General features: G+C 41.7%; 1 protein-coding gene across 1 annotated transcript in view; it reads right to left on the bottom strand.

The window, feature by feature from the left end:
• The window catches only part of LOC139477725 (uncharacterized), a 75,151-nt gene that overhangs the window by 14,113 nt on the left and 34,423 nt on the right, over positions 1 to 26,615 (bottom strand). Inside the window, exons 15-26 of the mRNA XM_071260122.1 lie at positions 25,102 to 25,198; positions 24,647 to 24,805; positions 23,239 to 23,358; positions 19,026 to 19,148; positions 17,518 to 17,675; positions 10,144 to 10,350; positions 7,645 to 7,779; positions 6,530 to 6,703; positions 5,755 to 5,917; positions 4,462 to 4,614; positions 1,914 to 2,094; positions 1,020 to 1,089 (exon numbers count right to left, since the gene is read on the bottom strand). Coding sequence (XP_071116223.1) covers positions 1,020 to 1,089; positions 1,914 to 2,094; positions 4,462 to 4,614; positions 5,755 to 5,917; positions 6,530 to 6,703; positions 7,645 to 7,779; positions 10,144 to 10,350; positions 17,518 to 17,675; positions 19,026 to 19,148; positions 23,239 to 23,358; positions 24,647 to 24,805; positions 25,102 to 25,198 — 1,740 coding nt within the window. The remainder of the gene's footprint in view (positions 1 to 1,019; positions 1,090 to 1,913; positions 2,095 to 4,461; positions 4,615 to 5,754; positions 5,918 to 6,529; positions 6,704 to 7,644; positions 7,780 to 10,143; positions 10,351 to 17,517; positions 17,676 to 19,025; positions 19,149 to 23,238; positions 23,359 to 24,646; positions 24,806 to 25,101; positions 25,199 to 26,615) is intronic.

Raw genomic sequence — 26,615 nt, 5'->3', positions numbered from 1 at the left:
GAAAAAACAGAATGGGAATGTTATGCAGAGAGTTGTCATAGATCTTCAAAACACAACAACAAAATCCATAACAAAAAACAAGACTAAAAATAGGAACATACGCCTCACATTGTAGGAAAAAACCAATGTGTCTTTTTCTTGCACATGTGTGTCCCTCATGGTTTATTGTCCCTGCAGTTTTCGACAAACAACTCCCACTCGTCGTTTACTTCTTAATTAATAAGTGCTACCTTTTCAGTTTTGTTATTTTTTAGCTTTGGGCACATTGCTCTTTCAGTCTGTTCCACTTCTGGTGTCACAATTAACACAGAATCATGTTAGCAGTGGGACGATACACCGATGCATCGGTAGATCGCAATTTTCACCTTTCAATACAAGTATCAATCACAGTTGCAAAAAAATTAAAAAGTATCAATTATTACCTTAAATGTTTGCTTTAATAACTGTCACAACAAACACTAACAAGTAGTTAAAACTGGTAGTAAAGACGTAAACATTTTCATCCATTGCTACATACTTGACACTGCCATCTGTAAGTTGTCAGTGTGCAAGTATTTGCCCATCCTGTCTATGAAAAAGATGACTTGCGCACCTCAGAAAAGTGAGTGAGTGAGTGAGTGAGTATGGTTTTACACCGCTTTTAGCAATATTCCAGCAATATCACGGCGGGGGTCACCATAAATGGGCTTCACACATTGAACCCATGTCCGGAATCGAACCCGGGTTTTCAGCGTGACGAGCGAACGCTTTAACCACTAGGCTACCCGACCACCCCCTCAGAAAAGAGCTCATGCAAGTATCATTATACATGAACAAAGCATCATGATTTGTATTTGATGGCACAGATGGTATATCGTCCCAACCCTACTATACGTGTAATGTGCATGTGTACCCATAGTGTTTTAATCAACAATGTTACTTCCATTAATTTCCGGTATCAAACATGATGTTATCATGATAAAAACTTTAAAAAAAATATAAGCAAAAATTTCATTCTCTCAACTAGACCATACATATACCTCGGCTTGCTCGCATCCTCATTCTCAGATAATCTCTTTGCCCCATATCTCAATGTTGGGACTCCAAACCCTAGAATACAAAATTTGAATTAAAAATATTTTTTTGTTATTATCTGATGTCCTTCTATTTGCTTTATGTCTATCTGTGAATATGGATTTAAGAACATATGATAGATCATAGGATGTTCAGAGTGGGTTACTTTCAACAATATATGTTCCTGACCAAATCCCTTATGTCATTCATTAGGCAGAATTGGAAATTACTGCTTGTCTGTGAGTCTGAGGCAAGTAATTGTTTTAAAGTACAAGTGAAATGAAAGCCATGCCACGCTCCAGCTTTACCACTTTAAAACACTTAATGATGACATCTGACTGAGACAGGCTCAACAACCAACGTGTTTAACTTGACAGTCAATGTTCGCTTAAGCACCGCTTTTAACAGTATTCCAGTTATATCACGGTGTGTCAGCTTGATGTGGGAGGAAAGCCCGAAGTGATGCAGGTCTCAGACGTTTACCACTTCGGTGAAACCCACGAGCACTGGTATGGTGCTGACAAACCTAGAAACATAATAGGGGCGAACCGGGATTCGAACCCACAATCATAGGTTTCTGGTGTGCCCAAGGGACGCAACTCTGCACAGCGAATCGGGGCGCCTTAGACGACTGGGCCACCCGTGCCCCCGTTCGCTCAAGTAGCACCTGACATGACCTATGGGGGGTATTAACAGATCTGCATGCAAAGAGGTGTCTTAAAAGATCTCATTTTTATGAGCTATTCTTCTCAATCAAAGCACTAAAAAGGGGAAAGATAGCCATTATGTACTCATGGGGTGTTCCTGGTTGAGTCTAGACTGTTGAAAGTCATGTTTCACAATCATCTTAAAGGCCTTACCTGCAATTTTGCAAGTCCACCTGTTGTCAACCAAGCAGTTGGTGGATTTAAGTCGACCATGAGATCCTATTTCTGATCTGTGTAGGAAATCCATTCCTCTACATATATCTTTCAGTATTGAGAAGCGGAAATCCCAGCCCAGTTTAACAGATTCATTGGACAGTAGGTCTTCTAAACTTCCCTGGAAAAAAAGGGGAAAAGTTTTTAAAATTTCCCAAATATCTCTGAAATGTTGCAATGTCATCCGTATCACAGGTCGAACAACTGCTGTTTGTTTGGCCAGTAGTCAGCACACAGCCAGTTGATCTAGTCACACCAACAAGTCAGACATCTAGTCAGTTCCTTTGGCAGGCGAACTGAGAACAAAACATTTATTTTGTTCCTATTTACTTTTTTTCAGAGGAATGTTAACATCATATTTTGTGATTGCATTCAATGTAGGGATGTAAAACTAAGTATTGAAACCTCTTGCTCTTACAGACCTCTCAGCAGGTGTAGATAAAACCTTGACAATAAATCATCTCTGTTGCTTTAAGTCAAAATCAGCAATACCGTATTTGACGTAATAAGCGCCCAGGGCGCTCTCAAAATTAGAAATAGGGGGCTCTTATTAGGAATATTATTTTGGTGGAAAAAACAGAGTTGAAAGATAAATTCCGTGGTTTATGCTGACGGCCTGACTGTTTATATACGACAGATATATTTTTCGAGAATTTAATTGCCCATAATTAAGAGTGCATATAACACACGAGTGCGTATTAAACACGAATAAAGAGGTCTTGTGTACATTGATCAATCAGAAGGGGTGCTAATTGGGATTGTTCACTTGCCAATATATCAGCAAATATCGCCGTGGGCGCTTATTACGTCGAATACAGTATTCCATATATAATGATGGCCTGACAAAACAGTTATTGATAGTATGTTCCACACCATCGGGAAGAATGACACACAATCAACCAAATCAGCATCCAAGGTTGACCACCTGGTCATAGTTTACTCAGGACGTTATTAAACCCAGAATTCCCACTGAATGTAAATAATTGAAATCTTACTTATCATTTTATCTCTTTACAGTCTGGGAGTGATATTGCCATTGCATGAAAATAAAATCTGGGCATTTAACATACAAGGAACATGGAGGATTTGTGCAGACAAGATGACTTTTTTTTTAAGGACAGGTGTTTTTACTGAAATCCTCCCACACATTTCCCCTGAGAGTTTGAAAGTTTTTACTTTCTAGGACATTATCATTTGCAGTTCATAACTTGAACATACTGAGGGCTTTGCAAAAGATGACACCCTGAGAAAAAACCAATATGATATTTTATTTAAAAGGGATAGGATTTGTCCTTAGCATGAATATAAAAAGAGGTAAAAACATCAATATATGGTAAGAAGTTATGCACATGAAATGCTAAAGAGTTAAGTGTGACACTCGCCCTAGACATATGTCATCAACAATGGATTGCATCACCACAAGTCCTGTGATGTGATTCGAACTTGGCCTTCGATTTCGTCAACATTGGGAGTCAATTTTGCGAGCTATTAAAACATCAATTTTTGGCTTTTATGGAACATTGACATTGGAATTGATATGGAATGATTGACAGTGCAAAGGACAAGGTTGATACTGGCACCAGCAAGTTGACATTGAGAGTATCAGACTACAGCCTAAATGTTGCACTTTGTTGAATCTTTAAAATAATATGACTGCTGACCCCTAGCCAGAATTGCGACTGCCCCACCCCATCCCCAGTGGAATGATACATGATGCCTATTGTGTAATTCCTACTTTTTGACTGACATTGTTATATACTTGTTACAACTGCAGCTCAATAAACCGTGTTTGTGTATATATTTCCGCTATCCAAAGTGTGCAGTGAGGTCATCTTATTGTTGGAGGGGCGGTCGCGTAGCCTGGTGGTTAAAGTGTTCGCTCGTCACGCCGAAGACCCGGGTTCGATTCCCGACATGGGTACAATGTGTGAAGCCCATTTCTGGTGTCCCCCGCCGTGATATTGCTGGAATATTGCTAAAAGCGGCGTAAAACCATACTCACTCACTCTTATTGTTGGATAGTCATTTGGAGACATAAATGCGAAGTTAATTAATGCGAGCAAAGACCACCAGCATTTAATTCAAACTCGCGTTAATTTCAAGACTTGCAGTATATTGTCTGTTGCTCCATGAGGCACTCAGTCAATCAGGAGAGTCAACAGATCCATACTGATAGTCAACGCCATGTTTGTTTACATTAATATGCAATAGTGCTATGCCATCATATATCAACTTATGAATTGTTTCCGGATATTTCTATCAATACAGCTTTAATATTTCATAAAGCCATCTTCATGTTCAACACCAATCATTGTGCAAAAATAGCATTGAAGTCATAGAAATATCAACACTTGAAGCTTTGCTTCTCTCATGTCAAGTTATGGTGACGTTGTTCAGCTCCTAGAGTTTCGATGATAGGCTCTAGTTTTGTTAGGGAAAACAATAAGTATTGTACCTGATGCTGATTTCCATAAAAAAGCACATTTACCTTTGGTGTCACCTCTGTGAGAAGACAGACATGTGGAGCTTCAAAACAGGCACCAACGAAAGTCAAGATATTGTTGTGACGCACTTCCTTCATCAAAACAATCTCTAATCTTAGACTTTCATTGTTAATGTCAAGCGAGTCGATGTCGAATTCCTATGGATGAAATAGACAAAAATAGTTGGAATGAGCATGCTATAATACGACATATCATATATAAATGTTTCCAAGGTGACAAAGGAAGGCTTCCCTAAAACAGGCTAAGTGGTCATGGCTATTTAACCACTTACATTTATGCTGTAACACAATGATCCATCAATGTTTAAAAATAGTAACACTGTGATTCAGATTGTTTTGTTTTTGTTTGTTTGTTAACACCGGACTCAGCAATATTCCAACTTTATGACGTTGGTCTGTAAATAATCAAGTCATTTATTGATTCATGAGCATCGATCTACGTACTTGGGATACAGTGACATGCATCAACCAAGTTAGCAAGCCTGACCACCCGATCCCGTTAATCGCCTCTTACCACAAGCATTGTTGCCTTTTACGACAAACATGGGTTGCTGAAAACCTATTCTACCCCGGAACTTCATGGGATGACCTTCAGAAAGGTTGAAGTAAACCATAAAATGAACATAATTTCATGGATTTCATATACGTAAATATCATTTCAAATACAGAGGAGTAAATGGATCATCAGCAGCTGATGGACCAAAAACGTTAGTTTCTACCGCTGTCATGTAAGGGGGGGGGAAACAATTGCCTGCAGATAAATTTTTTTTATTTTGAATGGATCATATATAGCAAAACCCTTAAAAATGCCAAATATCTACTAGTCCTTATGATACCTTAACAATTGGGCAGTTTGGCAAGGACTATAGGACTAGTGCCAATTTCTAACCCTGCATGATAGTATACCACCGTCTCAAATGCAAGCTTCAATTGGAATTATATTGACTGTAGTCACTGTCAAACTGACAATTCACTGACACTGCGATGTCATATATTAATGCGTACATTCCAGGAAAACTTCACTGTTTGTGAGAGATCAAGATGCTGATTTTGATGGTAGAATTAAAGAATGACATTATATGATAAAGGGGTTATCACGCTTGTGTTTTAGGATTGTAAATATCCTGTATCAGGAATAAACCTACGTATTTAACTCACCAATGTTTGCTAAATACAATGTTTATTCGCATGATAACATCTATTTAAATACTTAATCAATCAAAAATATTATCTTCATGAAGATAAATGGACTTCTTAGATTATGACTGTATATATTACCTGTGCATGGCATTTCTGATGTCTCCAGGTAACGACATTACCAGTTACTTTGTCATTCGTATCACTGGCTGTAGAGAGCAGACTGATGGCCCGATCAGCTGCAGATATGTCATCCCACTTTACCAACCAATCAAGGTTTTGCAGAGCCTCCAAACGAGCATGCCTGTCAAAACATGGTATGAATACTGAAGGCATCCATTATTGACAGATCAAATATGACTGACTGAGTATGTTTTTACGCCACTTTTAGCAATATTCCAGCAATATCACGGCGGGGGACACCAGAAATGGGCTTCACACATTGTACCCATGTCGGGAATTGAACCCGGGTCTTCGGCGTGACGAGCGAACGCTTTAACCACTAGGCTACCCGACCGCCCCTGATCAAATATGACAAATAATAAGGTCACCCTTATGTAACAGACCAAACATGACATGAATACTGAAGGTGTCCATTTATGACAGACCAGAAGAAATTTCACTGGAAAAAACTTGGTTATATGGTGCAGTACAGCAGTTGAGCCTCACTCAACCCATTAAACCAATCAAGGTTACATTAATAAAGAGGATATATGCTGATAAACTGGGCCATAAGATACATTAGCTAACTGGGTTTTTTGGTTTAGGTATTGGTTAGCTGAATTAAACAAATTTTCAAAGATTCGAGAGCAAGAGGGATCCAGGTCTTTACATAGACAAGATTAACAGAATAATAAAATTACGAACAATTATTTATAAAAGTGGCTCCATTGACGTAAATGATCAAATACATTACCTTCTGCTGAGAAATCTGATGAGAAAGAAAAGTCCAACAGCCAAAGCTGCTCCAAATAGTAATGGCAGAATTACAGCCACAGCTGTAACTGTGCCACATGTTGACCCTGTGTATCCATCACTACACTGGCAGGTGTCGGGGGATTTGCAGATCCCATTTGCACCACAACCAGGGCTGCAAAAGACAATAAGTATAAATGCCTGTATAGCAGCGTTAGAAATTGGCACTAGTCCTATAGTCCTTGCCAAACTGCCCCATGGTAAAGGTATCATAAGGACTAGTAGAAATTTGCCATTTTTAAGGGTTTTTCTATATGTTATCATTATAAGGATTAGTGGACGAAAACTCTTAGTGTCTAACCCTGCATAGTACTATACATCACATTCATTGTGAAAACTGGGCAAATACACACATTCAACACTAATTCTGTGTGAACAAAAACAGATTCTTTCCATACATCAGTGTTTCCTACAAACAGTAATATGGACTTAAGAACCCCCTTCGTCTCGAACTTGGATGTGTCAAATTCACGGTTTTGTCAAACTTACATGGACATATGGTAATAAGGTCAAGTCGGATGTGTTGAACCCAGGGTAAGTCGAACTATTTCTCTGGTACCCACAAGTTCAGGACAACAGGGTTCAACTGTATAAAGAATTACTCTGAAGCCCTTCTTACACAAACATATTCTTAATAGATTTTGCATTTACATCACTTTTGATGTGAAGATCAATACATTTATTCTGATGAATACAACAGCCATATAAAGCTCTCTGGTCCTTTAACAATGGTTTCATAGACAAGGTAATAAATTCCAATATTTGGGGACAAGTTTTTACAGACCTGAAATAATAGGACAGCGAAACAAACTAACACTTTTTGTCCAGTCGTCATTATAATGATTACATGAGACCTTTCAAAAAGGCAAATGTCTACTAGTCTTGATGATACTTCAACTATTGGACAGTTAGGTAAGGACTATTGGACTTGTGCCAATTTCTATCATTGTAGCAGGATTTAGATTTGACAATGTGGACTTCTAAGGAATTTAGGCTGCTTATATTGTAATTACGTAATACTTATAAAAAAAATGGCCACTTGGAATTGGTACTTACTTGCAAATAGCCTCCTCACAAAAGGCACCACGCCAACCAGCTTCACAGATACAAACACTTGGGATATCACATCGGCCGTTTTTGCAAGAACAAATCATATTGCTACAATCATCTCCATAGTATCCAGGTTCGCATCTGCAAACAAACACAGATATCCTTTTGCATTTGTGCTTAAATCTAGCTATCGTATGTTTGTTTGTTGTTTAACGCCACACTCAGCAGTATTCCAGCTATGTGAAGGTGGTCTGTAAATAATGCAGACTGTGCCAGACAATCCAGTGATTGATATCATGAGCACTGATCTACCCAATTGGGATACAATGACATGCATCAACCAAGTCAGCAAACCTGACCACCCGATGCCATTAGTCGCCTCTTATGACAAGCATAATAGTCTTTTATGGCAAGCATGGGTTGCTGAAGACCTATTCAAACCCAGATCTTCACGGGTTCCTATCGTATGTGACTACTGAGATTGACCCTTAGGCTAAAAAACAATATTCTTGGTTCTCAGGCACCGCCGCATCATCATAAAGGCCGCCGCCACACGTTTTGTTTTTATTTCCATTTTCATAAAAAAAAAAAAACCTTAAATATTTTGCGTCTCGGACATACGACCCCTACAGTGAAATGCTACAATACTTAAAAACAATGCGATCCAATATAGCATACAGTTACTCCCCTTTTCATGCGCACTGCTTTTCTTCGCATCTCATGTGTTATGGTCATGGCTGTAATAGGAGTGTGCTTGTTTTGCCGTTTGCAAATTTGGTCAATGAAAACACGAAATTTGCAAAAAAACATCACTAGACATGTTGATTTACAAATTCAATGGTATCCATGTACTGTATCCGGGACAATGTTTCATACCCAGAGGTTAAGATTTACATATTTTTATGTCTCGAAAATAAGCGAGAAATCGATGCTAATTTATATACCCCGTCTTTAGAGCGAATAGGAAAGAAGGACGCCACCAGCGCATACACATTCCTACATTTGCAATAAAAACGTGTTTGTCTTCCGCAGAAAGAAAATTACATCCTATCCCTTCAGCGAATTCCGGGAAATGAACAGATCATAACAATTAAACTTGGCCAATGCAAATTTGAAATTTGAGATGAAACATCACTAGACATGATGATTTTCCAATTAAATTGTATTTCCTGTTCTGATTGGCATTGTTAATATGCGGAGATTAAGATTACGGTGTGTCTTGTCTTGTAAACTAAGCCGGAAGTGGCAATTAGCTGTACACACGTTTCTCGGAATCTACCGGGGATTCGGTCAACAATTACCCAATAATATAACTTTAAATAATTTTGATACAATGAGCAGAAGAATTGTATCTGAAACTATTACTTTATCAGGAATAATTTATTCCAATATCACGTTAGTTGCAGCTTTACTATATATATGTGAAATAAATTAATAACCATAAGCGTAGCACTTTGGTATAGTTGATCACTATTGGCTGATATTTTTTCGTATGGAAAAATTTGACCAATCACCGCCAATGCTCCCGCGGCCGCAATTGCGAAGACTTTATGTTGACATATAATAGTCAAACTACAACAAATAAGACTTTCAGCGGTTCAATGTATGGCATTTATGATATATAGATCCATTCTCTATCCACTAAAGTTCGTTTCAAGGCGTCAATAGCGGTAATATGACCATGGTTGCTGTAAATAACGGTGAGTTGTGCGATCTTCCGATCACTTCACATACGATTTCGCCAAAATGAATTGAAACACTATTGAATGAAATGTTGAATAAAATTAATAAAATAGATTACAAATAAAAGTTCCAAAATATTATAAACTCTTTTTACAACCAGACAGTGTAATTACATGATTTATTTGCGTACTTCAGCACAGATTTGCTGATGTATTTCCAGTGCTACGTGCTCACAGTAATGTGTTAGTGATGGGGACAAAGAAAATTTAAAAAACCTCTTCAACCCTGTGTAAAAGATGACACCCAACCCCCCCCCACAAAAGCCTCCTAATTCTAGTTTTGAAAAACTTGCCTTATACACATCGATATACGGATTTGGAATCATACTAGTTTGTACACAAAACATATATCTGTTGAAAATTAAAACAGACATGAAATTGTCTGTTCACAAATATCTGACTATCTATGGATTGTAGTGGAAAAGAGTTGTGGTCGTCACTGACTCTGAATTCACATTGGACGTGGGACTGACCATAATTATGCTGACTTCAAGGGATTGACAACATACTACTGCCGAGCACATTCTAGACATTGGATGTCACCTTTGACTACAAAATATCATTATTTGTTTATGTCCTCTAGAAACCCCAAAGAAGACATCATTGTCCACAACAGGATGGTTGTTGGGCATACCCATAAATACCAATATTTGTTTATGTCCTCTAGAAACCCCAAAGTAGACATCATTGTCTGGGCACAGGACACAGCTTTAACTTAAATTTAATTGATAAACAGGAAAAAAGAAAGGAAAGGACAACGCACGTGCAAGTTTCCATGTCTGTGCATGTTCCAAATGTATAGAAATTGATGTCTGCGGGATTTAGCAGAGGTCCCCCACATCCAGAAGAACAGAAGAACGGTGCCACTGCAGGTTCTGATCGAAGCATAGGAACAGGTGTGTCTACAGAAGGAGGGATTGGTACAATTTTCTGTGTATTTCTGGAAAGCATACCACTTGTCGAGTTGTAGCTGTAAATTAAATCAAATTTGAATGAAAATTAGTCAAATGTTGGAAGTCCCAAATATTTTATTGTCTCAAAAGACAAACAGATTTTTACAAAACTGTAGAGGTTATGAATTCTCTGATGAAATCCTCCTTGGGGCACTTATTGCATTTTCCAGGCTACAGAAAATCTACATGACATGTTGTAACTATTTTGTTCCTAATAAAATATTACCAGACTAAAAAACAACGTTTTTTTGTGTATGATGTACGACTACCCAAACAGGGCCTCTCCCTACTTTGGCGCCAAACGCCAAGGGAAGCAACTCACACCCAAATCACTTTCCATATGTCGTCTTGCAGACGGTATGTGGGGCGGTGGGTGGCCGTGCCCCAAGGAGGATTTCATCAGAGAATTCATAACCTCTACAGGTTTGTAAAATTCTCTTTCTGATTAAATCCTCCTTGGGGCACTTATTGCATAAAGACAGACTCCCAAAGATTATTTAGGTAGCGGCATCTGTCTGTAACAAGCGTAAATAACACATCGTTTTAATAAGAGAGTTCCTTTATTTTTTTTAAAAAAACAACCTCATCGTATAGCTCCACCGTTGAGAGGCGGGGGCTGAAGACAGGGCGTGGTCGTAACCAAAGTTGATAATTATACTTTATATATACTAAATATTGAGAACTCGAATACACCCCCCCCCCCACCTTTTTTTCACCGTATACGAGTGAATTTTACGGGGACTTCGAAAACTATGGAGAATCCCTTAGTCAGGCTAGAGGGTCCCCGCGTAGTATCGAACAAGTGCTTTTAGAAACGAGTGTAGATCGTTGAAAGATGACGTAATAGATGGCCAGTTTAGTATAAAAACAGGCGTCGTTGAGTCAAACTAATATATGACAGAACTTTACAATCATGAAGGCTCAATCGGCTAGAGACGTAGAGTTCTGTCCAGTGCGGAGTACTGCTTGACCGAACCGAGCATGCTCCTTAGAGTGTTTATCGAGTTGGTAATGCTTGATGAACGTGCTAGGCCCGCTCCAAATAGCCGCTGAGCAGATCTCCTCAATGGGCAGAGCCGCGGCGTACACTTTGGACGTAGCTACTGCTCTAACCGAATGAGCCTTCAACCCCTCCGGGGGGTCCCTCCCTTTGTGTGTATAAGTCATACAAATAGTGGAGACAATCCACCACGAGATAGACTGTTTGCTCGCAGGTGAGCCAGCCTTCAAACCGCTGTAACAGCAGAATAATTGATTATCCTTACGGATACCCATAGTTCTGCTGATATAGACCTTAAGAATCTTGCGGACATCCAAGACATGAGCATGTCTTGCAGAGGTCCCCGACGAGGAAGGCTGTGAAAGAGCAGGTAGCTCAATAGGAGCCGTCAAGTGGAAAGCGTGTGCGACCTTGGGACGGTAAGAATTCGGTAGGCGAAAGCTGACTCTGTCCCGGTGAAAGATGGTCAGCTCGGGATCGGCGGACATTGCATGAATGTCGCTTACCCGTCTACCTGACGTCACTGCTACAAGGAACGCCGCCTTCCAGCTCAACAGCTGAAGGGAGAGAGACGATAGATCCCGAAAGGAAGGACCAGACAGCCAATCAAGAACGATTGACAAGTCCCAAGGGGGGCTGATCCGCCGGACAGTCGGTCGAATCCTGTCCACACCTGCTAGAAAACGCTGTACTAAAGGGTGCGCACCCAGAAGTGCCCCGTCGATAGGTACGTGAAAAGCTGCAATAGCCGTGGAGTCGATGCTGCCAATCCGTCGTATAGTTGCGACTGGAGGAACTCCAGGACAGCTACTAGATCCGCAGAAAAGGGATCAGGAACCCCCCTATTGACACACCATCGCGCATAGCATGCCCATCTATCCTCATACTGAACGTTTGTCAAATCCCTCTGCGAAGCCAGTATTGTGTCTGCAACTCGTGCAGAAATACCGCTCTTCTGGAGGCTATTCCTGACAGTGGCCAAGCCACCCACTGAAGCCTGGGATTCGGGTGGAGGGCCCCGTTCTGGGATAGGAGGTCCAGTCGAAAAGTTAATAGAACAGGAGGCTGAGCCAGAAACCTGAGAATTACGGGAAACCAACTTTGCGCCAACCAAAGAGGTGCAAGTAGCACAAGTAGTCGCGCAGGCTGAGTGGCTAGCTGAGACAGGACCCTGGAAACCAGAGGAACTGGTGGGAAGGCTCACAGAACTCTGTCCGTCCAATCTAGCTGGAGGGCGTCCGGTGCCACCGACCTCGGGTAATCTGTTAATTCCCTCCAGACGCAAACAGATCCACCTGGAATGACCCGTACAACCGGGAGATAACTCCGAATATCCCCGGGTCGAGCCTCCACTCGTGAGGAGCGAGGATCCGGCGAGACAGAGCGTCCGCGCGGACGTTGTCTACCCCCAGGAGATAAACAGGTATCACCCTGATGTCGTGGGTATCGCACCACAGGAGGAACTGCCACGTCTCTTGGAGGAGTGACGTAGACACCGTTCCCCCCTGCTTCCTGATGTAAGTCATCGCCGTTTGGTTGTCCATCTCTAGACGAACCACATGGCTCCGAAGCATATCCTGGAAGCGTTGGAACACCAACCTGACCGCTCTCAGTTCGAGCACATTGATGTGCAGTGAGATCTCTTGCTGGGACCATAGTCCCGATGCTGTGTGATCGTTCAGAACGCCTCCCCAGCCGGAGAGTGACGCGTCTGTTTGAACTGTGAGAGACGGAGCAGGAGTGTCAAGGGGGAGCCCCCGGGACGGATGCCCGTCCTCGGTCCACCACTGAAGGTGTGTAATGAGCCATGTCGGGGTCTCGAGTATCGTCTCGAGGTCCTCCGAATTCGCCCATAGCTGGCGCAACGCTTGTTAAATGGATCGCATTCTTAAGCGCGCTCGCCAAACCACATCTACTGTCGCCGCCATGTTGCCTAGCAACTGGAGCCAAGTACGAGCAGTGTGCCTGTTGGAGGTAAGGAACTGTAAGGTTACGCTCCTGACCTTGGCAATACGGTCTTAAGTTAGGGAGACAATCCCTCTCTCTGTGTTGAAATTCGGCCCCAGATTCTGAGCTGTGGTCAGATCCGACTTCTTTAAATTGACTATCCACCCGAGCGTAATCAGAATGTCTAACACCTCTTGTGTAGCCATCTGGCTCATGTGGTGAGATACTGCACGTAGTAACCAGTCGTCGAGGTACGGGTGACCGCCCTTTCGATCTGGCCACTTGGGAAGTCATCAACATCAGCTTGGTGAACACCCTCGGTGTCTCCATCTTGAAGGACGGTACCTCTATCAATTTGTTCAGCCTTCTCAAGTGGAGAATGGGTCTGAATCCTCAGCTTTTTTTGGTGACTAGGAAATACGTCGAGTAACAACCCTCGTTTTCCTGTCCCAAGGGTACTGGTTCTATAGCCGCCTTCTGTAGAAGCGCTACGACCTCGGCCCTTAGTATTTCTGCCTTCTCTCGGGTAGCGGGCACTGGGGTGTGCCTTATCCCGGAGAAGGGTGGCGGAGGCAGTCTCCATTGAGGCAAGTGGCCTTCCCTGAGTGTGAACAGGACCCAGGGGTTGGATGTTACCTTCTCCCATTCCGGCAGGAATAGAGTAAGGCGGCCGCCTACGGGGACTGCTGGCTTGAGGGAGTGAATCCCGACAGTAGACAGTTCTGGTCTTTGGTGGGTGCACCCGGGGCGTCCCGAGGGTTACTCAGAACCCTGTGGGTTCCCTGCACCTCGAAAAGGCTGCTGGGATTTACCCGCACCTCGGCCCCTGCCTTTGCCTTTCTTGCCCCTCCCCGAGCCCATGCCTGGTGGAAGCGGCTGCTTCCAGGAAGGCTTGGGTTGCCGAGCCGGCGTCTCGACATGGGAGGAGTCAAGTGGGGATGGCTGTTTGCGTGGCTTACTAGGCACTTCCAACAAGGCTCCTTGATGGAGGCGTAGAGCTCCGCGGCCTCCCGAACTACCTGCTGCGCCCCCAGGAAAAGGGTAGAACCCATCCGAAAGGGGAGCGCCAGTAGCTCTTGGCGTGTGGATGCTGAATACTTAGACACAGACATCCATAGCCTGCGCATGCCCATGATTGCGCACATCATTTGGGAGGCACAACTACGTATAGCGTCCCTCGCCAAATGACTATGGACCTCCGTGAGTTGCCTGGCTAACTCTGATGAGTCGCTCTGGCCCTCCCCTATCAGCTCCCTCTGCACCGCAGAAAGGTACGCTGAGTGGGCCGTAATCCGAAGCTGTTGGCCGGCATTACAAAACTGCTCCTCGAAGCAGACCTAAGCCGCCTTCAGCTCGGTGCCACAGATTGGGAAGGGAGGCAATCGCCGGCCCTGCTTGGCCTTAGCCAAAGAGGGGGTCGAAGACCCCCCCTAGGGTCACCGAGGTCCAGACGCATTCGTCGACCGAAGGCACCTCGAAATCCCGGTCCTCTGCCATAGGGTACCGTTTACTAAGTTCGGGTCGGTCGAACTTTTTCCGGTTACCTGATAACAGATGATCGATGACCTCGTGCGCCAACGATGACAGAATACGGAGTCGCACCTGCGGCGGCTTGCAAGGAGCAAACGCGTCCCCAGGAAGGCGGAACTCAGACGAGTCCGACTTGGGAGCGGGGGCAGCCACCTGCGGCAGTACCTGGACTATTTTGTCCCATACGTGTCGCAGAGAGGAAGCGAAGAAAAAACCTGCAGGGGTCTCCAAGCCTTCCTCTCCCTCCTCCATTGACTCCTCATCCCTAGTCTCCGAGCCGAAGGTTAACTCCAACTCCTCAACCCGGCAGGAAGTAGACGATATCGGGAGCGGACACTCGAAGGCCTGCGACCTCCGATCCCCCGGCTGTCCCCGTCCCGAAGCCGAATCCCGGTCCCGAGGTGCTGGGGGTTCGAAAGAACCCACCTGACCACTGGGCGCAGAACCACAGGTCCAAGCCTCGGCCTCCGAGAAGGCTTCCGGCTCCGCCTGGGAAACAGGCAAGGAGGTAGTGAACGGGCCGGCGCCCGCCAACCCTCCGCTGAGAGTGATCTCGATCCCGAGCCTATGCCCGGTCTCGAGTTGTCCCCGAGGCCAAGCGGCCTGCCACGGCCGACGCCGGGCATTCCACAAGGCCCCGAGGCCGCTTCCGACACCCGATATTCGGGAAGCCCAGCCCGCAACTCCTCGCGGAGCTGGGACTTGACCTCCTCGAACATGGATGTCATCTGTGACCTCAAGATGGCAGAAATATCCGCCAGATTAACAGAAGGTGCAGGTGTAGGTGTCTTTTCTACGGGAACCCTACTAGATTGATGCCCTGACTTCCCAGGCTCCTTATTGCTGGAGCTCGAAGAAGACGACGCTGGACCTTTACCCTTATTTCCCCTACCCTTACCCCCTTTACTTTTGGAAGGGGGGGGGGGATTGATTTATCCCTTATGTCTGCCCCCGCCTCAAGAAGTCTCTTGTAGTGCAAAAGATCAGCATGGCAATTCTTGGACGCCTTGGGTGTGAAGCTGAGACAGATGGGGCAGGTTTGGTCATCGTGACCTAGTTCCGCTAGGCAGCAAATACACTTGTCATGATTGTCCTGAGTGCGGATACTAGCCTCACAGCCGGAACATACTTTGAAGGCCTGTAAGAGACCGTAATTTATTTGATCCGGTGTGCATGTATGTTTCATGTATAAGTGCAAGAGATATAACAAACATTAAGGTGCCGTGCAAAGGCGTAATGTAACATACGATATAATATATATACATTATAAAGGAGCTAGTAATTTAAAAAACAAAACAACAAGCTTCTGACGTTCGATATACAGAAAAGCCTGAGTTAATTTATTGAGACGTTAAGGGTCTCTTATTAATTTAAAACTTCAGGTTACAATAGGAAATACGTAGTTTACATTGCAATGATAATGAACAACCATGTCGTTTTTATAAACGATCATGAGTTAGAGTATCAAAAACAATGATGACTACCAAGCGGCGGCCATTACTTGAATGGACGTGCCACGTACGCATGGACGCCAAATTTACAACATCAAACTTAAAGGAAATGCGAGGTATTACGCCTTTGCTAAAGAAAAGAGAATTTACCACACATACAGTTTGATCAGCCATGTCTTCAACTCTTATGATCGTTCAATCGATTTGTTGACAGAAGAAATTTTTTTCTGAGCTCACTCATGTACGTCTAGATTGACGGATGACATGTGGAAAGTGATTTGGGTGTGAGTTGCTTCCCTTGGCGTTTGGCGCCAAAGTAGGAAGAGGCCCTGTTTGGGTGGTCGTACATCATACATCATACATAATACATAATATTTTATTAGGAACAAAATAGTTACATGTCATGTAGATTTTCTGTAGCCTGGAAAATGCAATAAGTGCCCCAAGGAGGATTTAATCAGAAAGAGAATGGTTATGTGCAAGCAACAAAATAGATCAGGATTGGTCTGGCTTGGCAGCTATTAGTGACCAGCAACTACTTCAGTCTGTGCCAAGAATGAGTGAGTGAGTGAGATGGGTTTAACGCCGCTTTTAACAGTATTCCAGTTATATCATGGCGTGTCAGCTTAATGTAGGAGGAAAGCCCGAAGTGATGCAGGTCTCAGACGTTTACCACTTCGGTGAAACCCACGAGCACGGGTATGGTACTGACAAACCTAGAAACATAATAGGGGCGAACTGGGATTCGAACCAACAATCATAGGTTTCTGGCGTGCCCAAGGGACGCAACTCTGCACAGCGAATAGCGGCGCCTTAGACGAATGGGCCACCCGTGCCCCCCTGTGCCAAGAACTTGTGAGTTGTCTATTTGGGTATTTGGGTATTTTTAATATGTTTTAGCCTAATATGGAATAGTATAAGATGATCTTTCTAGACCAGAAGACAATTTACTAGACTCTGACTTTGGACTTATGGCTAAAGTCATATGGTGCTACTTAAAAACAAAGAGAATGACAGACCTCATAGGAGTGAATAATCGCCGAAATGAAGTCAAAATTGAGAAGGTGAAGAAGCACAAGTGCCAGGGTCATCTATCATTATCACAGGATGGATAAGCTGATGGCCAAATGGTCATGTTCAATCTATACAATTGACATCTAAGTAGGACATATGCTTTAAGTTTTTGACAAGTGGGTGGTAACTTGAAATAACTCCATTTTATTGGAAGTAAGGATGTAAATGTATATAGTACTTACTATCGTGTGTTCATTTTTGTTGTGTTAGGATATGCAGTCTGTCCAAGCGTATAATTATATGGCGGCAAGTAGAGAGGATAAAAGGCCTCCATTACAACTTCTAATTGTTCAGTTGCATCTTCACTGTCCATTATCATAGTTCGTACAAAGATGGCTACCTGAAACAAGGAACATATTGAAACATAAAATTCTGTGATACTGATCAAGTTTTCAACCAATGTATGACCGTAGATGAGGCGACCTCCAAAAGTACTCACGGAAATGAAAAAAACCTGTTTTGTCGACCTCAGATCTTAAATAAATGCAGTTAATATACAAAATATGTAAATATTCAAACAACTAAATTAGTACTAATTGGGCCGTGGCACAAATATAGCGTATCAAAAGTTTTTATGCCTTTTTACACGTAAAATTGTGTATAAATGTGAAGAAAACAGACTATTGTGAAACAGGGCATAACCAGGTGTAAGTAGATCAAGGTGACCTATGACACCTTGACGACAGGTGAGAACAGGTGCATAATGCCTATAGTCTGTTGAAAGTGCCGACAAATTACCTCCTGTAAAGTACATTTTGTATTGTTCACTGAGAACAAACTAGCAAATCCAGACTAGTACTTTTCGAGTTGTTTTGTTATTTCGTATTTTCAGCTACGTAACACTTTGTGTCGATTTTTAAATTGAGAAAAAGTTTTTTTTCATTTCCGTGAGTACTTTAGTTAAGCCGAGGTATTCACTTCATCCTTGAAACTTGTATCAAAATGGTACGTTTGGTAGATAAGTCAACCTACCTACATCGCCTCGTCATGATTAGTCATCAGAAACTGAATATTAACAAAACCGTATTGAATTACGAAAATGTCATTCTCACCTCAAGCTTGTTAATTTGTTACTTGAATATTGTGAGTAGTGTTATGCAGCTGAATTTGATTAGCACCTTTTGATATAAACAGAAAGTGCCGCGATGTTAATACTCATGTCTGCTCACGTTTTTTTATGTCAATAAAGAATACCATTTATAATTGGATTAGAGGTAAATACAGAATTTGTTGAACAATCGATTCAAATTGCTCTGTACTTTTAGTGATGTTTGAGTGAGTGAGTGAGTGACTTGGGTATAACACCGCTTTTAACAGTATTCCAGTTATATCGTGGCGTGTCAGCTTAATGTGGGAGGAAAGCCCGAAGTGATGCAGGTCTCAGACATTTACCACTTCGGTGAAACCAACGAGCACGGGTTTGGTGCTGACAAACCTAGAAACATAATCGGGGCGAACCAGGATTTGAACCCATAATCATAGGTTTCTGGCGTGCCCAAGGGCCGCAACTCTGAACAGCGAATCGCGGCACCTTAGACGACTGGGCCACCCGTGCCCCCTCAGTGATGTTAGAAGTGTGAGGAGGAAATGTATTTGATATATCTTGGAGAATTGCTCACCGCATTGTGAAAGGCTTATTTGCACTCAAAATTGATTGTTATAACATCAACGAGCAAACACAAATACTTGCATTTGTTGGCTGGACTCCAAACAGTGGTGGTATAGGATTACAATGTACGAGAAATCCTCGATAACCAGGTCTGTTGCCCTGAACGTCAAATGATACACCTCCTGTTAATCCTGCAAAAGTTACCTGGAACAAATACAAATCAGACTGAGCGAGTGCATGTTGTTAATGTATAAAAATGCAAATAGCTTATTCAAGCTCCATCTAAGAAGTGACTTTGCTGGCGACAAATGTTATAACGACATTTTCATAGGACATTTTTCAATACCATCACCATGATCAGCAATATTACAAGAGTTTGCCACTAACATGGTTATATCCCCCGCCCCTGTTGCAGAATTTATGACATAATTAAATCTAAACAAACCCTAACCTTTTTTAACCGAGGTGGAACTTGGCATGGAAATTGTAAAAAAAAAAAGAGTTTGGAACCTAAGTCCATCTTGCTGCCATGGAAACGTAAAATAAATGTATTTTTTAGAGTAAAAATATCATTTATACTTATCCTGACTCATACAAATGAGTAATAAGTATGAGTCAGGATAAGATAAAATTAAAAATTTCTAAAATTTCTAAATAGCAAAAGGCACCAGTTCAGCATGTACCTGACAGACCTGCAAAGTTTGATGAAAAAATATTGAACGGTTTATGAGTTATGCTCCGGAAACAAAACCTGACGGACGGACAGAGCCTGTTTCTATATCCCCCGCCAACTTTGTTGGGCGGGGGATAAAAAACATATCTTCAGGACATTTGGGACAACATTTTGGAGAAAAGGTGACCAACGGTATTGTGTGGTCAGACTTAGTTTATTCATGTCATCGTATCCCAATTCATAGATCAATGTTCATGTCAAGAGACCACTGTCAGAAATAACTGCCTGCCCGTGGCTGGTAACTTTTCTAAGGGGCTGCATGAAAATTTCCTTCTCCTGTCAGACTGTCTTGCTAATAATTTTAAGACAACATATGTATTCACAGAGCTAAAGATAACTTTTTGAGCAATTGAGTTTTTACTCTGGGGTTTCTATTTTTGTTGCGTAACGAACATTTTTTCACTCATCTATTCATCTATTCATCACTCTATTGGGGTATACAAAGTTTCGCGAAAAAATATTAAACGGTTTCTGAGTTATGGTCAGGAAACAAAGCTTACCCCCATTCAGAGCCTATGTTCAACTTATCTCCATGGAAACGAGAAAAAATAAAAATGTCAAAAATCTCTAAATAGCAAAAGGCACCACTTCAGTGCTGGGTTAATGTGTATACAAAGTTTCGCGAAAAAATATTAAACGGTTTCTGAGTTATGGTCAGGAAACAAAGCTTACCCCCATTCAGAGACTTTGTTCAAGTTATCTCCATGGGAACGAGAAAAAATAAAAATGTCAAAAATCTCTAAATAGCAAAAGGCACCACTTCAGTGCTGAGTTAATGTGTATACAAAGTTTCGCGAAAAAATATTAAACGGTTTCTGAGTTATGGTCAGGAAACAAAGATTTCCCCCATTCAGAGCCTATGTTCAACTTATCTCCATGGAAACGAGAAAAAATAAAAATGTCAAAAATCTCTAAATAGCAAAAGGCACCACTTCAGTGTTGGGTTAACGTGTATACAAAGTTTCGCGAAAAAATATGAAACGGTTTCTGAGTTATGGTCTGGAAACGGTGGGAACGCCGACGCCGACGCCGACAGGAACCGTGCCAAAAACAATATGTCTCCCTCCATTCTGGGGGAGACATAATTATGTTTCAGAAATTAGCCCCTTTGTACACAAGCTGAAAAAGCTTCATTGTGTCTTTACGCATGCTATGAGTTTCTCATTTAATGAATGCGTTTCCCTACACAAAATTTACGCAAATAAGCTGCTTATCTGTAGCTCTGTATTCTGTTTTATTACAACTCCTTGTAGATTCTCAATTAATTGTGTACATTTTATCAACTGAATCAAGACACGATTTGTCTCTAATTTTTTCCAATTTTATTACAATGCCTGAATGCGGGCAGGTAACTTTGAAGATGGACAGGCAACATTTATGGATCATTTGCACAACCGTCTTGTTGGGTTTCAAAATTATTTCAACACTGAAAGGAACAAAAAAGTCTGTGAGGAGGGGTGAAACTGTTTGGTTGTGAGGCAGACAGGGAAGAAGATCAAATAATCACATGGACTTCCTATTGAAGGATGTGTTTTCTACCCAAAAGTGTTCACTGACACAGTACAGAAGCTTTCAGACTAAAATACTTTATCCTTGAATGAAGAGAGAATCTTTGAATATAAGTCAAGTAGTTTGAAAAAGAGTAGCAGCAATGAGTGAGTGAGTGAGTGAGTTGAGTTTAACGCCGCTTTTAACATTATTCCAGTTATATCACGGCGTGTCAGCTTAATGTGGGAGGAAAACCCGAAGTGACGTAGGTCTAAGACGTTTACCACTTCGGTGAAACCCACGAGCACGGGTATGGTGCTGACAAACCTAGAAACATAATTGGGGCGAGCCGGGATTCGAACCCACAATCATAGGTTTCTGGCGTGCCCAAGGGACGCAACTCTGCACAGCGAATCGCGGCGCCTTAGACGACTGGGCCACCCGTGCCCCCGTAGCAGCAATGAGAAATAGAAAAAAACAAGTATTTGTCACAAAGTGACGAAATGTCCCCCACCTGTATATACACCATAGTACCAAATATAAAGACAATCCAGCGATTAGTTCTTGAGATATCGCTGCAACACCGTTTTCCAACTCAAAAAGCACATTTGCCTGCTGTGACCTTGAAAATGGGGTCAAGGTAACCAAAACCGACTGGTGTCTGCGGAGTCTGTATATACACCATAGTTCCAAATATGAAGACAATCCAGTGTTTAGTTCTTGAGATATCGCGGCAACAAACAGCTGGGACGTACAGACGTACGGACGGTCGTGAATACTATATCCCCCGCTTCACGCTTTCGCGTGGCGGAATACAATGAGACTATCAAGTATCTTGTGAACAAGACTGCCATCACACATCGCTTGTTTTTAGTAAAAAAAAAAGCAATAAAAAAATAAAAACCATCACATGTTATCAATCATGATGAACAAATGGGATATCTTAAAAAATAGATCAAAGATTGCTGTCTGCCAAATGGCTAAATTTCAATTTTGATTCCTTGAACCAACTTGAAACTCCTTAAAATAATAAACATCTGTGAACAAAAACTTTCAGCTAATTCCAAGCCATTTCAGAAAAGAAGATAATGGATAACACAGACAACAGTGATTGGAGACTTCAAACAACATGAACTCCCATGTGCTAAAAGTAATCACCACTCAAACAGTTCTTGCTTTCATGATTGGACAAATCTCATTGATTCCCTAAAAGAAAATTAGTACATTTGTAATGTACTTTGTTTGTTTGTTGTTTAAAAGCCTAACTCAGCAATATTCCAGCTATTTCTGTGTGTGGGAGTTGGGTTTAACGCCGCTTTTAACAGTATTCCAGTTCTATCACGGCGTGTCAGCGGTAGAAACTAACAGGTTTGAACCACTAGTCCTTATAATGATAAAATATAGCCCTTAAAAAGGGCAAATTTCTACTAGTCCTTATCATACCTTAACTATTGGTCAGTTTGGCAAGGACTACAGGACTAGTGCCAATTTCTAACACTGCGTGTCCAGCTATATGAAGGCAGTCTGTAAATAGTCAAGTCTGAACCAGTCAATCCAGTGATTGACGTTATAAGCATCGATCCATGCAACTGGGATACAATGACATGCATCAACCAAGTCAGCAAGTCTTACCATCCGATCCCATTAGTCGCCTCTTACAACAAGCATAGTTGCCTTTTACGGCAAGCATGGGTTGCTGAAGTCAAGACCTATTCTACCCCGGATCTTCACGGGTGTTGTAATGTACAGTTAGGAAAGAAATTTATGAATGTCCTGACACAATACGAATGACAATGAATGATGGCATAATATCCCAGCGTTAGAAATTGGCACTTGTCCTATAGTCCTTGTCAATCTGTCCAATAGTTTAGGTATCATAAGGACAAGTAGAAATTTGCCAATCTTAAGGGTTTTTCTATATGTTATCATTGTAAGGACTAGTGGACTATAACTGTTAGTTTCTACCCCTGTATCCCCAATGTTATTCTGAACCATTTTTCTCAAGTCACAACCAAAGTTGTTTCATGTACATTATCAGCTTAACAAAAGTGAAAAGTTATCTCAAAGTCGTACATTTCTCACTGCCAGTGCAATTTTGTCTCCAGTGATTGTCTGTTGTTGACTAATCAAGTCGCTCATTGCTGTTGCCATTGCCCTGACTGCATCATAGCCCAAGGCAAACTCTGCTCCTACCTAGAAAGAAAACATGGAATATATTTTTAGATATTGTCAGAAAAATCTGTCTTTGCATTAACATACATGTGAGGTGAGGTGAAATGGGGTTTAACATCCCGTCCAAGATTATTGCACTTATATTGCGACGTTAACATACATGTAATTAAGTCAGCTTCATTCTGACATACACTTTCATTTCTCTTCAATTTGTCTAAAGTTGAAGGCACCCCATCCTCTATATTTCCAGGGCTAACCCTTGGGTCCATTCACAAGGTTTAAGCGATTTTAAATTACCTGCCTTTGATTTCACTAACATTGTACTGACTAATCAAACGTCCAAATAAGGAAAAAAAAACGGTTAAGGGAGGTAACTCATATTGCCTAGAAACCAAAGCCACCGCCAGTTTTGATGGATATGAAGACATCCTTTCCATCAAAAAGATTTTTGAGGCTTTCTATTGTATATCAGTCAGTTTTTCAAACGTTGAACTTTATCACAAAGTCTGTCGTAATCAATGGGACTTGCTGCCTTGTTGCTGATTTCGCCAACCGGATTGAGGCTGGTCCGTAACTCGCTTTCTGATTGGTATGTTTGGCCTAGTAGCGTAGCCAATCAAACTGTCTAAACGGAAATCAAGTGTGGGTAATTTGAGATTGTGAGAACCACGGACATTGATCCAGGGGTTAGTTTAGGTTTACCGAAATGTTTGTTTGTTTGTTGTTTAACATCGCACTCAACAATATTCCAGCATTATGACAACGGTCTGTGATTGACACCATGAGCATCGATCCACGCATTTGGGATACAATGACATGCATCAACTAAGTCAGCGAGCCTGACCATCCGATTCTGTTAGTCGCCTCTTACGACAAGCATTGTCGCCTTTTGCGGCAAGCATGGGTTGCTGAAAACCAATTCTAACCCAGGTCTTCACACGTCATTTACCAAAATGCCTTCCCTGGACACATAGAGGACGAAGATGTCCAGGGGCCAGTAGAATGTAAGGATTTTCAGTTGGCTTCATTATATGTTATCACTATTATAGATATTTAATCTTTTAAGGTTACTTTGTATCACTGCTCAGCAATAAATGCTTTAGTAACATGCTATATGGCAGGGGCCTGTGAATAATTGACTCTGAACCAGAAAAAAACCCCACTTGATTGATATGTTCAGCAACAATTCATGCCCTCAGGGTACTCTCTATCAACCTGATTCCGTAAGTCGCCTCATTCGCCAAGCATCAGTTGCTGGGAACCAATTCAAACCTGGAATCTCTGCATGGGTTGTAAAATGAAAATTTACCTCATGGATGACATATTTGACTCGGCCATGGTAAACTGATCGATCACTATACATGTGGTAACCCATGACTCTGAACCAGTCGTCAGATGTGTAGGCTGTTAGATCGTACGTTGACGCAAATCCATGTGTTCCTCTATAAGCTACCGTACAGATTGGTGTCTAAAAAAACAGAATAGCAAGTATGACAAAACAAAGACTTAAAGTAACCACAAATATAAACAGTTACTTTTTTCAATGACTGCTGCACATGTTCTTAAAAAACTGCAATTTTAATCATTTAATATTAAACTAACTCCTAAAAGGCTCTAAAAAATATGACCATAAAATATGGTTGCTTGGGAAAAATATATACAGTAAAATTTGTACTGTTATTCATTTGTTAGTCCAGAAGTTCAGTTTTATTACAAAACACAGATGATCAAAGTTATGAAATAAGACTCCTCTTTTTTTCATACCTCCATACATTCTGCATGCTGATTCCCCCAGGGGAATTGCCAAATAAAGATGCTGACAAAGACCCATTGGTATCCATGTAGGGAAGACATTCCGTAGCTAGAAATCAAGATGGTTTGAACACATGTAATTCCTGCCAATATCTTACCTCTATTACATCAGATTCCCATTGATCCACATACATAATGTTTCAAGCCCAGGGATATTGCTTGCACTCTGGATTCTAGATGTCAATTGTGCATTTCTCTTACGAGAAGGAAATCATTGGATTATTGGAAGCATTTGACATGTTTGATGCACTAATATACAGAAATTATTTACCCTTCCCAAATGCTTGTCATATTTTTTATGACCCTCCCCATGTACATCACTTTTCATGACACCCCCTTTTAGAGACAAAATGCAAAAGCTCTCTGGAGAAGGCAGTCGCAAGAGAGTCTGAGATTCCAGGGCCAGGCGCTGGTGCTTCCAGCGTCAGAAATCTTGAAGCACCTGTTCCCTTTGCCATGGATCAGTTTGTTTGTTTGTACATATTGTTCGAAAATCCCACACTATCAAAAAGCACAAGTTCACCACGAGACCTATCTATGTGCCATGTTTTGGGAGAAATATTGTACAGTTATCAAGATCGGCCCCTGAAACAAGCACTGCCACCATTTTACAGCCTGAGTCAAATTTGTTGCCATGGAAACTCAATTTATTCTTATTTATTTTTTAAATCCCAAACAATCAAAAAGCACCAGTTCACCAGTAGAATTATCTGTGTGCTAAGTTTGGTGAAAGGATACTGTCAAGATCTGCTCTAGAAACGATATCTTACATGGATGGGCAGACGTACAGACAGTGTCTATTTTAATACCCCCTTCTAATATATAGTATAGGAAATAATTCTATAAAAATCCAAGCTGATTATCATAAGCATCTTGCTATTTTGTCACCAAGAATGTCATAAAATAAAACACAACAATATAAGAACAATGATCAAACTGCTAAAACAGAACAATACTATAATTCTAAGGAGGTGACTTATCAAAGTACTGTCCAAAAGTCTCAGTCACCATCTGATACCACATAGACCCAATCTTATTAAAATCAGATCTTAGTTCTCATTATCACTAAAAAAAGATCCCGGGATATCCCATTACAGGTCCTGTCAGAACGACCTTTCATCAGACCAATCAAAGCGTTGCTTACCAGATCAAGAAAGTGACAGTCGGAATGTGGTTTTCTAATCATTCCGTCTCTCGCTTCAATGGGATAAACATTTGAACGGAGGAGGTATTGCACAGTACGTGGGAAGCACTGCCATAAAATCTCAACCACATAAGACATTCCGGAATGTTCGTTTGTTCAGTTTTCAAAATCTTAATTGATAACTGTGTCAACATATTTTTCAAGCGTAGTCTGAAATAGAAGTCACCCGGTTGAAACGAGTGCCATAAAGCTCAAGAAAGCTGCTTTCTAATTGGCTGATGTCGACTTCTTGTTCGTAATTTTAGTGGTCGGTCAAAGTCTG

The sequence above is a fragment of the Haliotis cracherodii genome, unplaced genomic scaffold (genome assembly GCF_022045235.1).
Source record: "Haliotis cracherodii isolate W230 unplaced genomic scaffold, xgHalCrac1.p SCAF_35, whole genome shotgun sequence".
Classification (NCBI taxonomy): domain Eukaryota; kingdom Metazoa; phylum Mollusca; class Gastropoda; order Lepetellida; family Haliotidae; genus Haliotis; species Haliotis cracherodii.
This window is presented reverse-complemented; position numbering and strand designations above follow the sequence as displayed.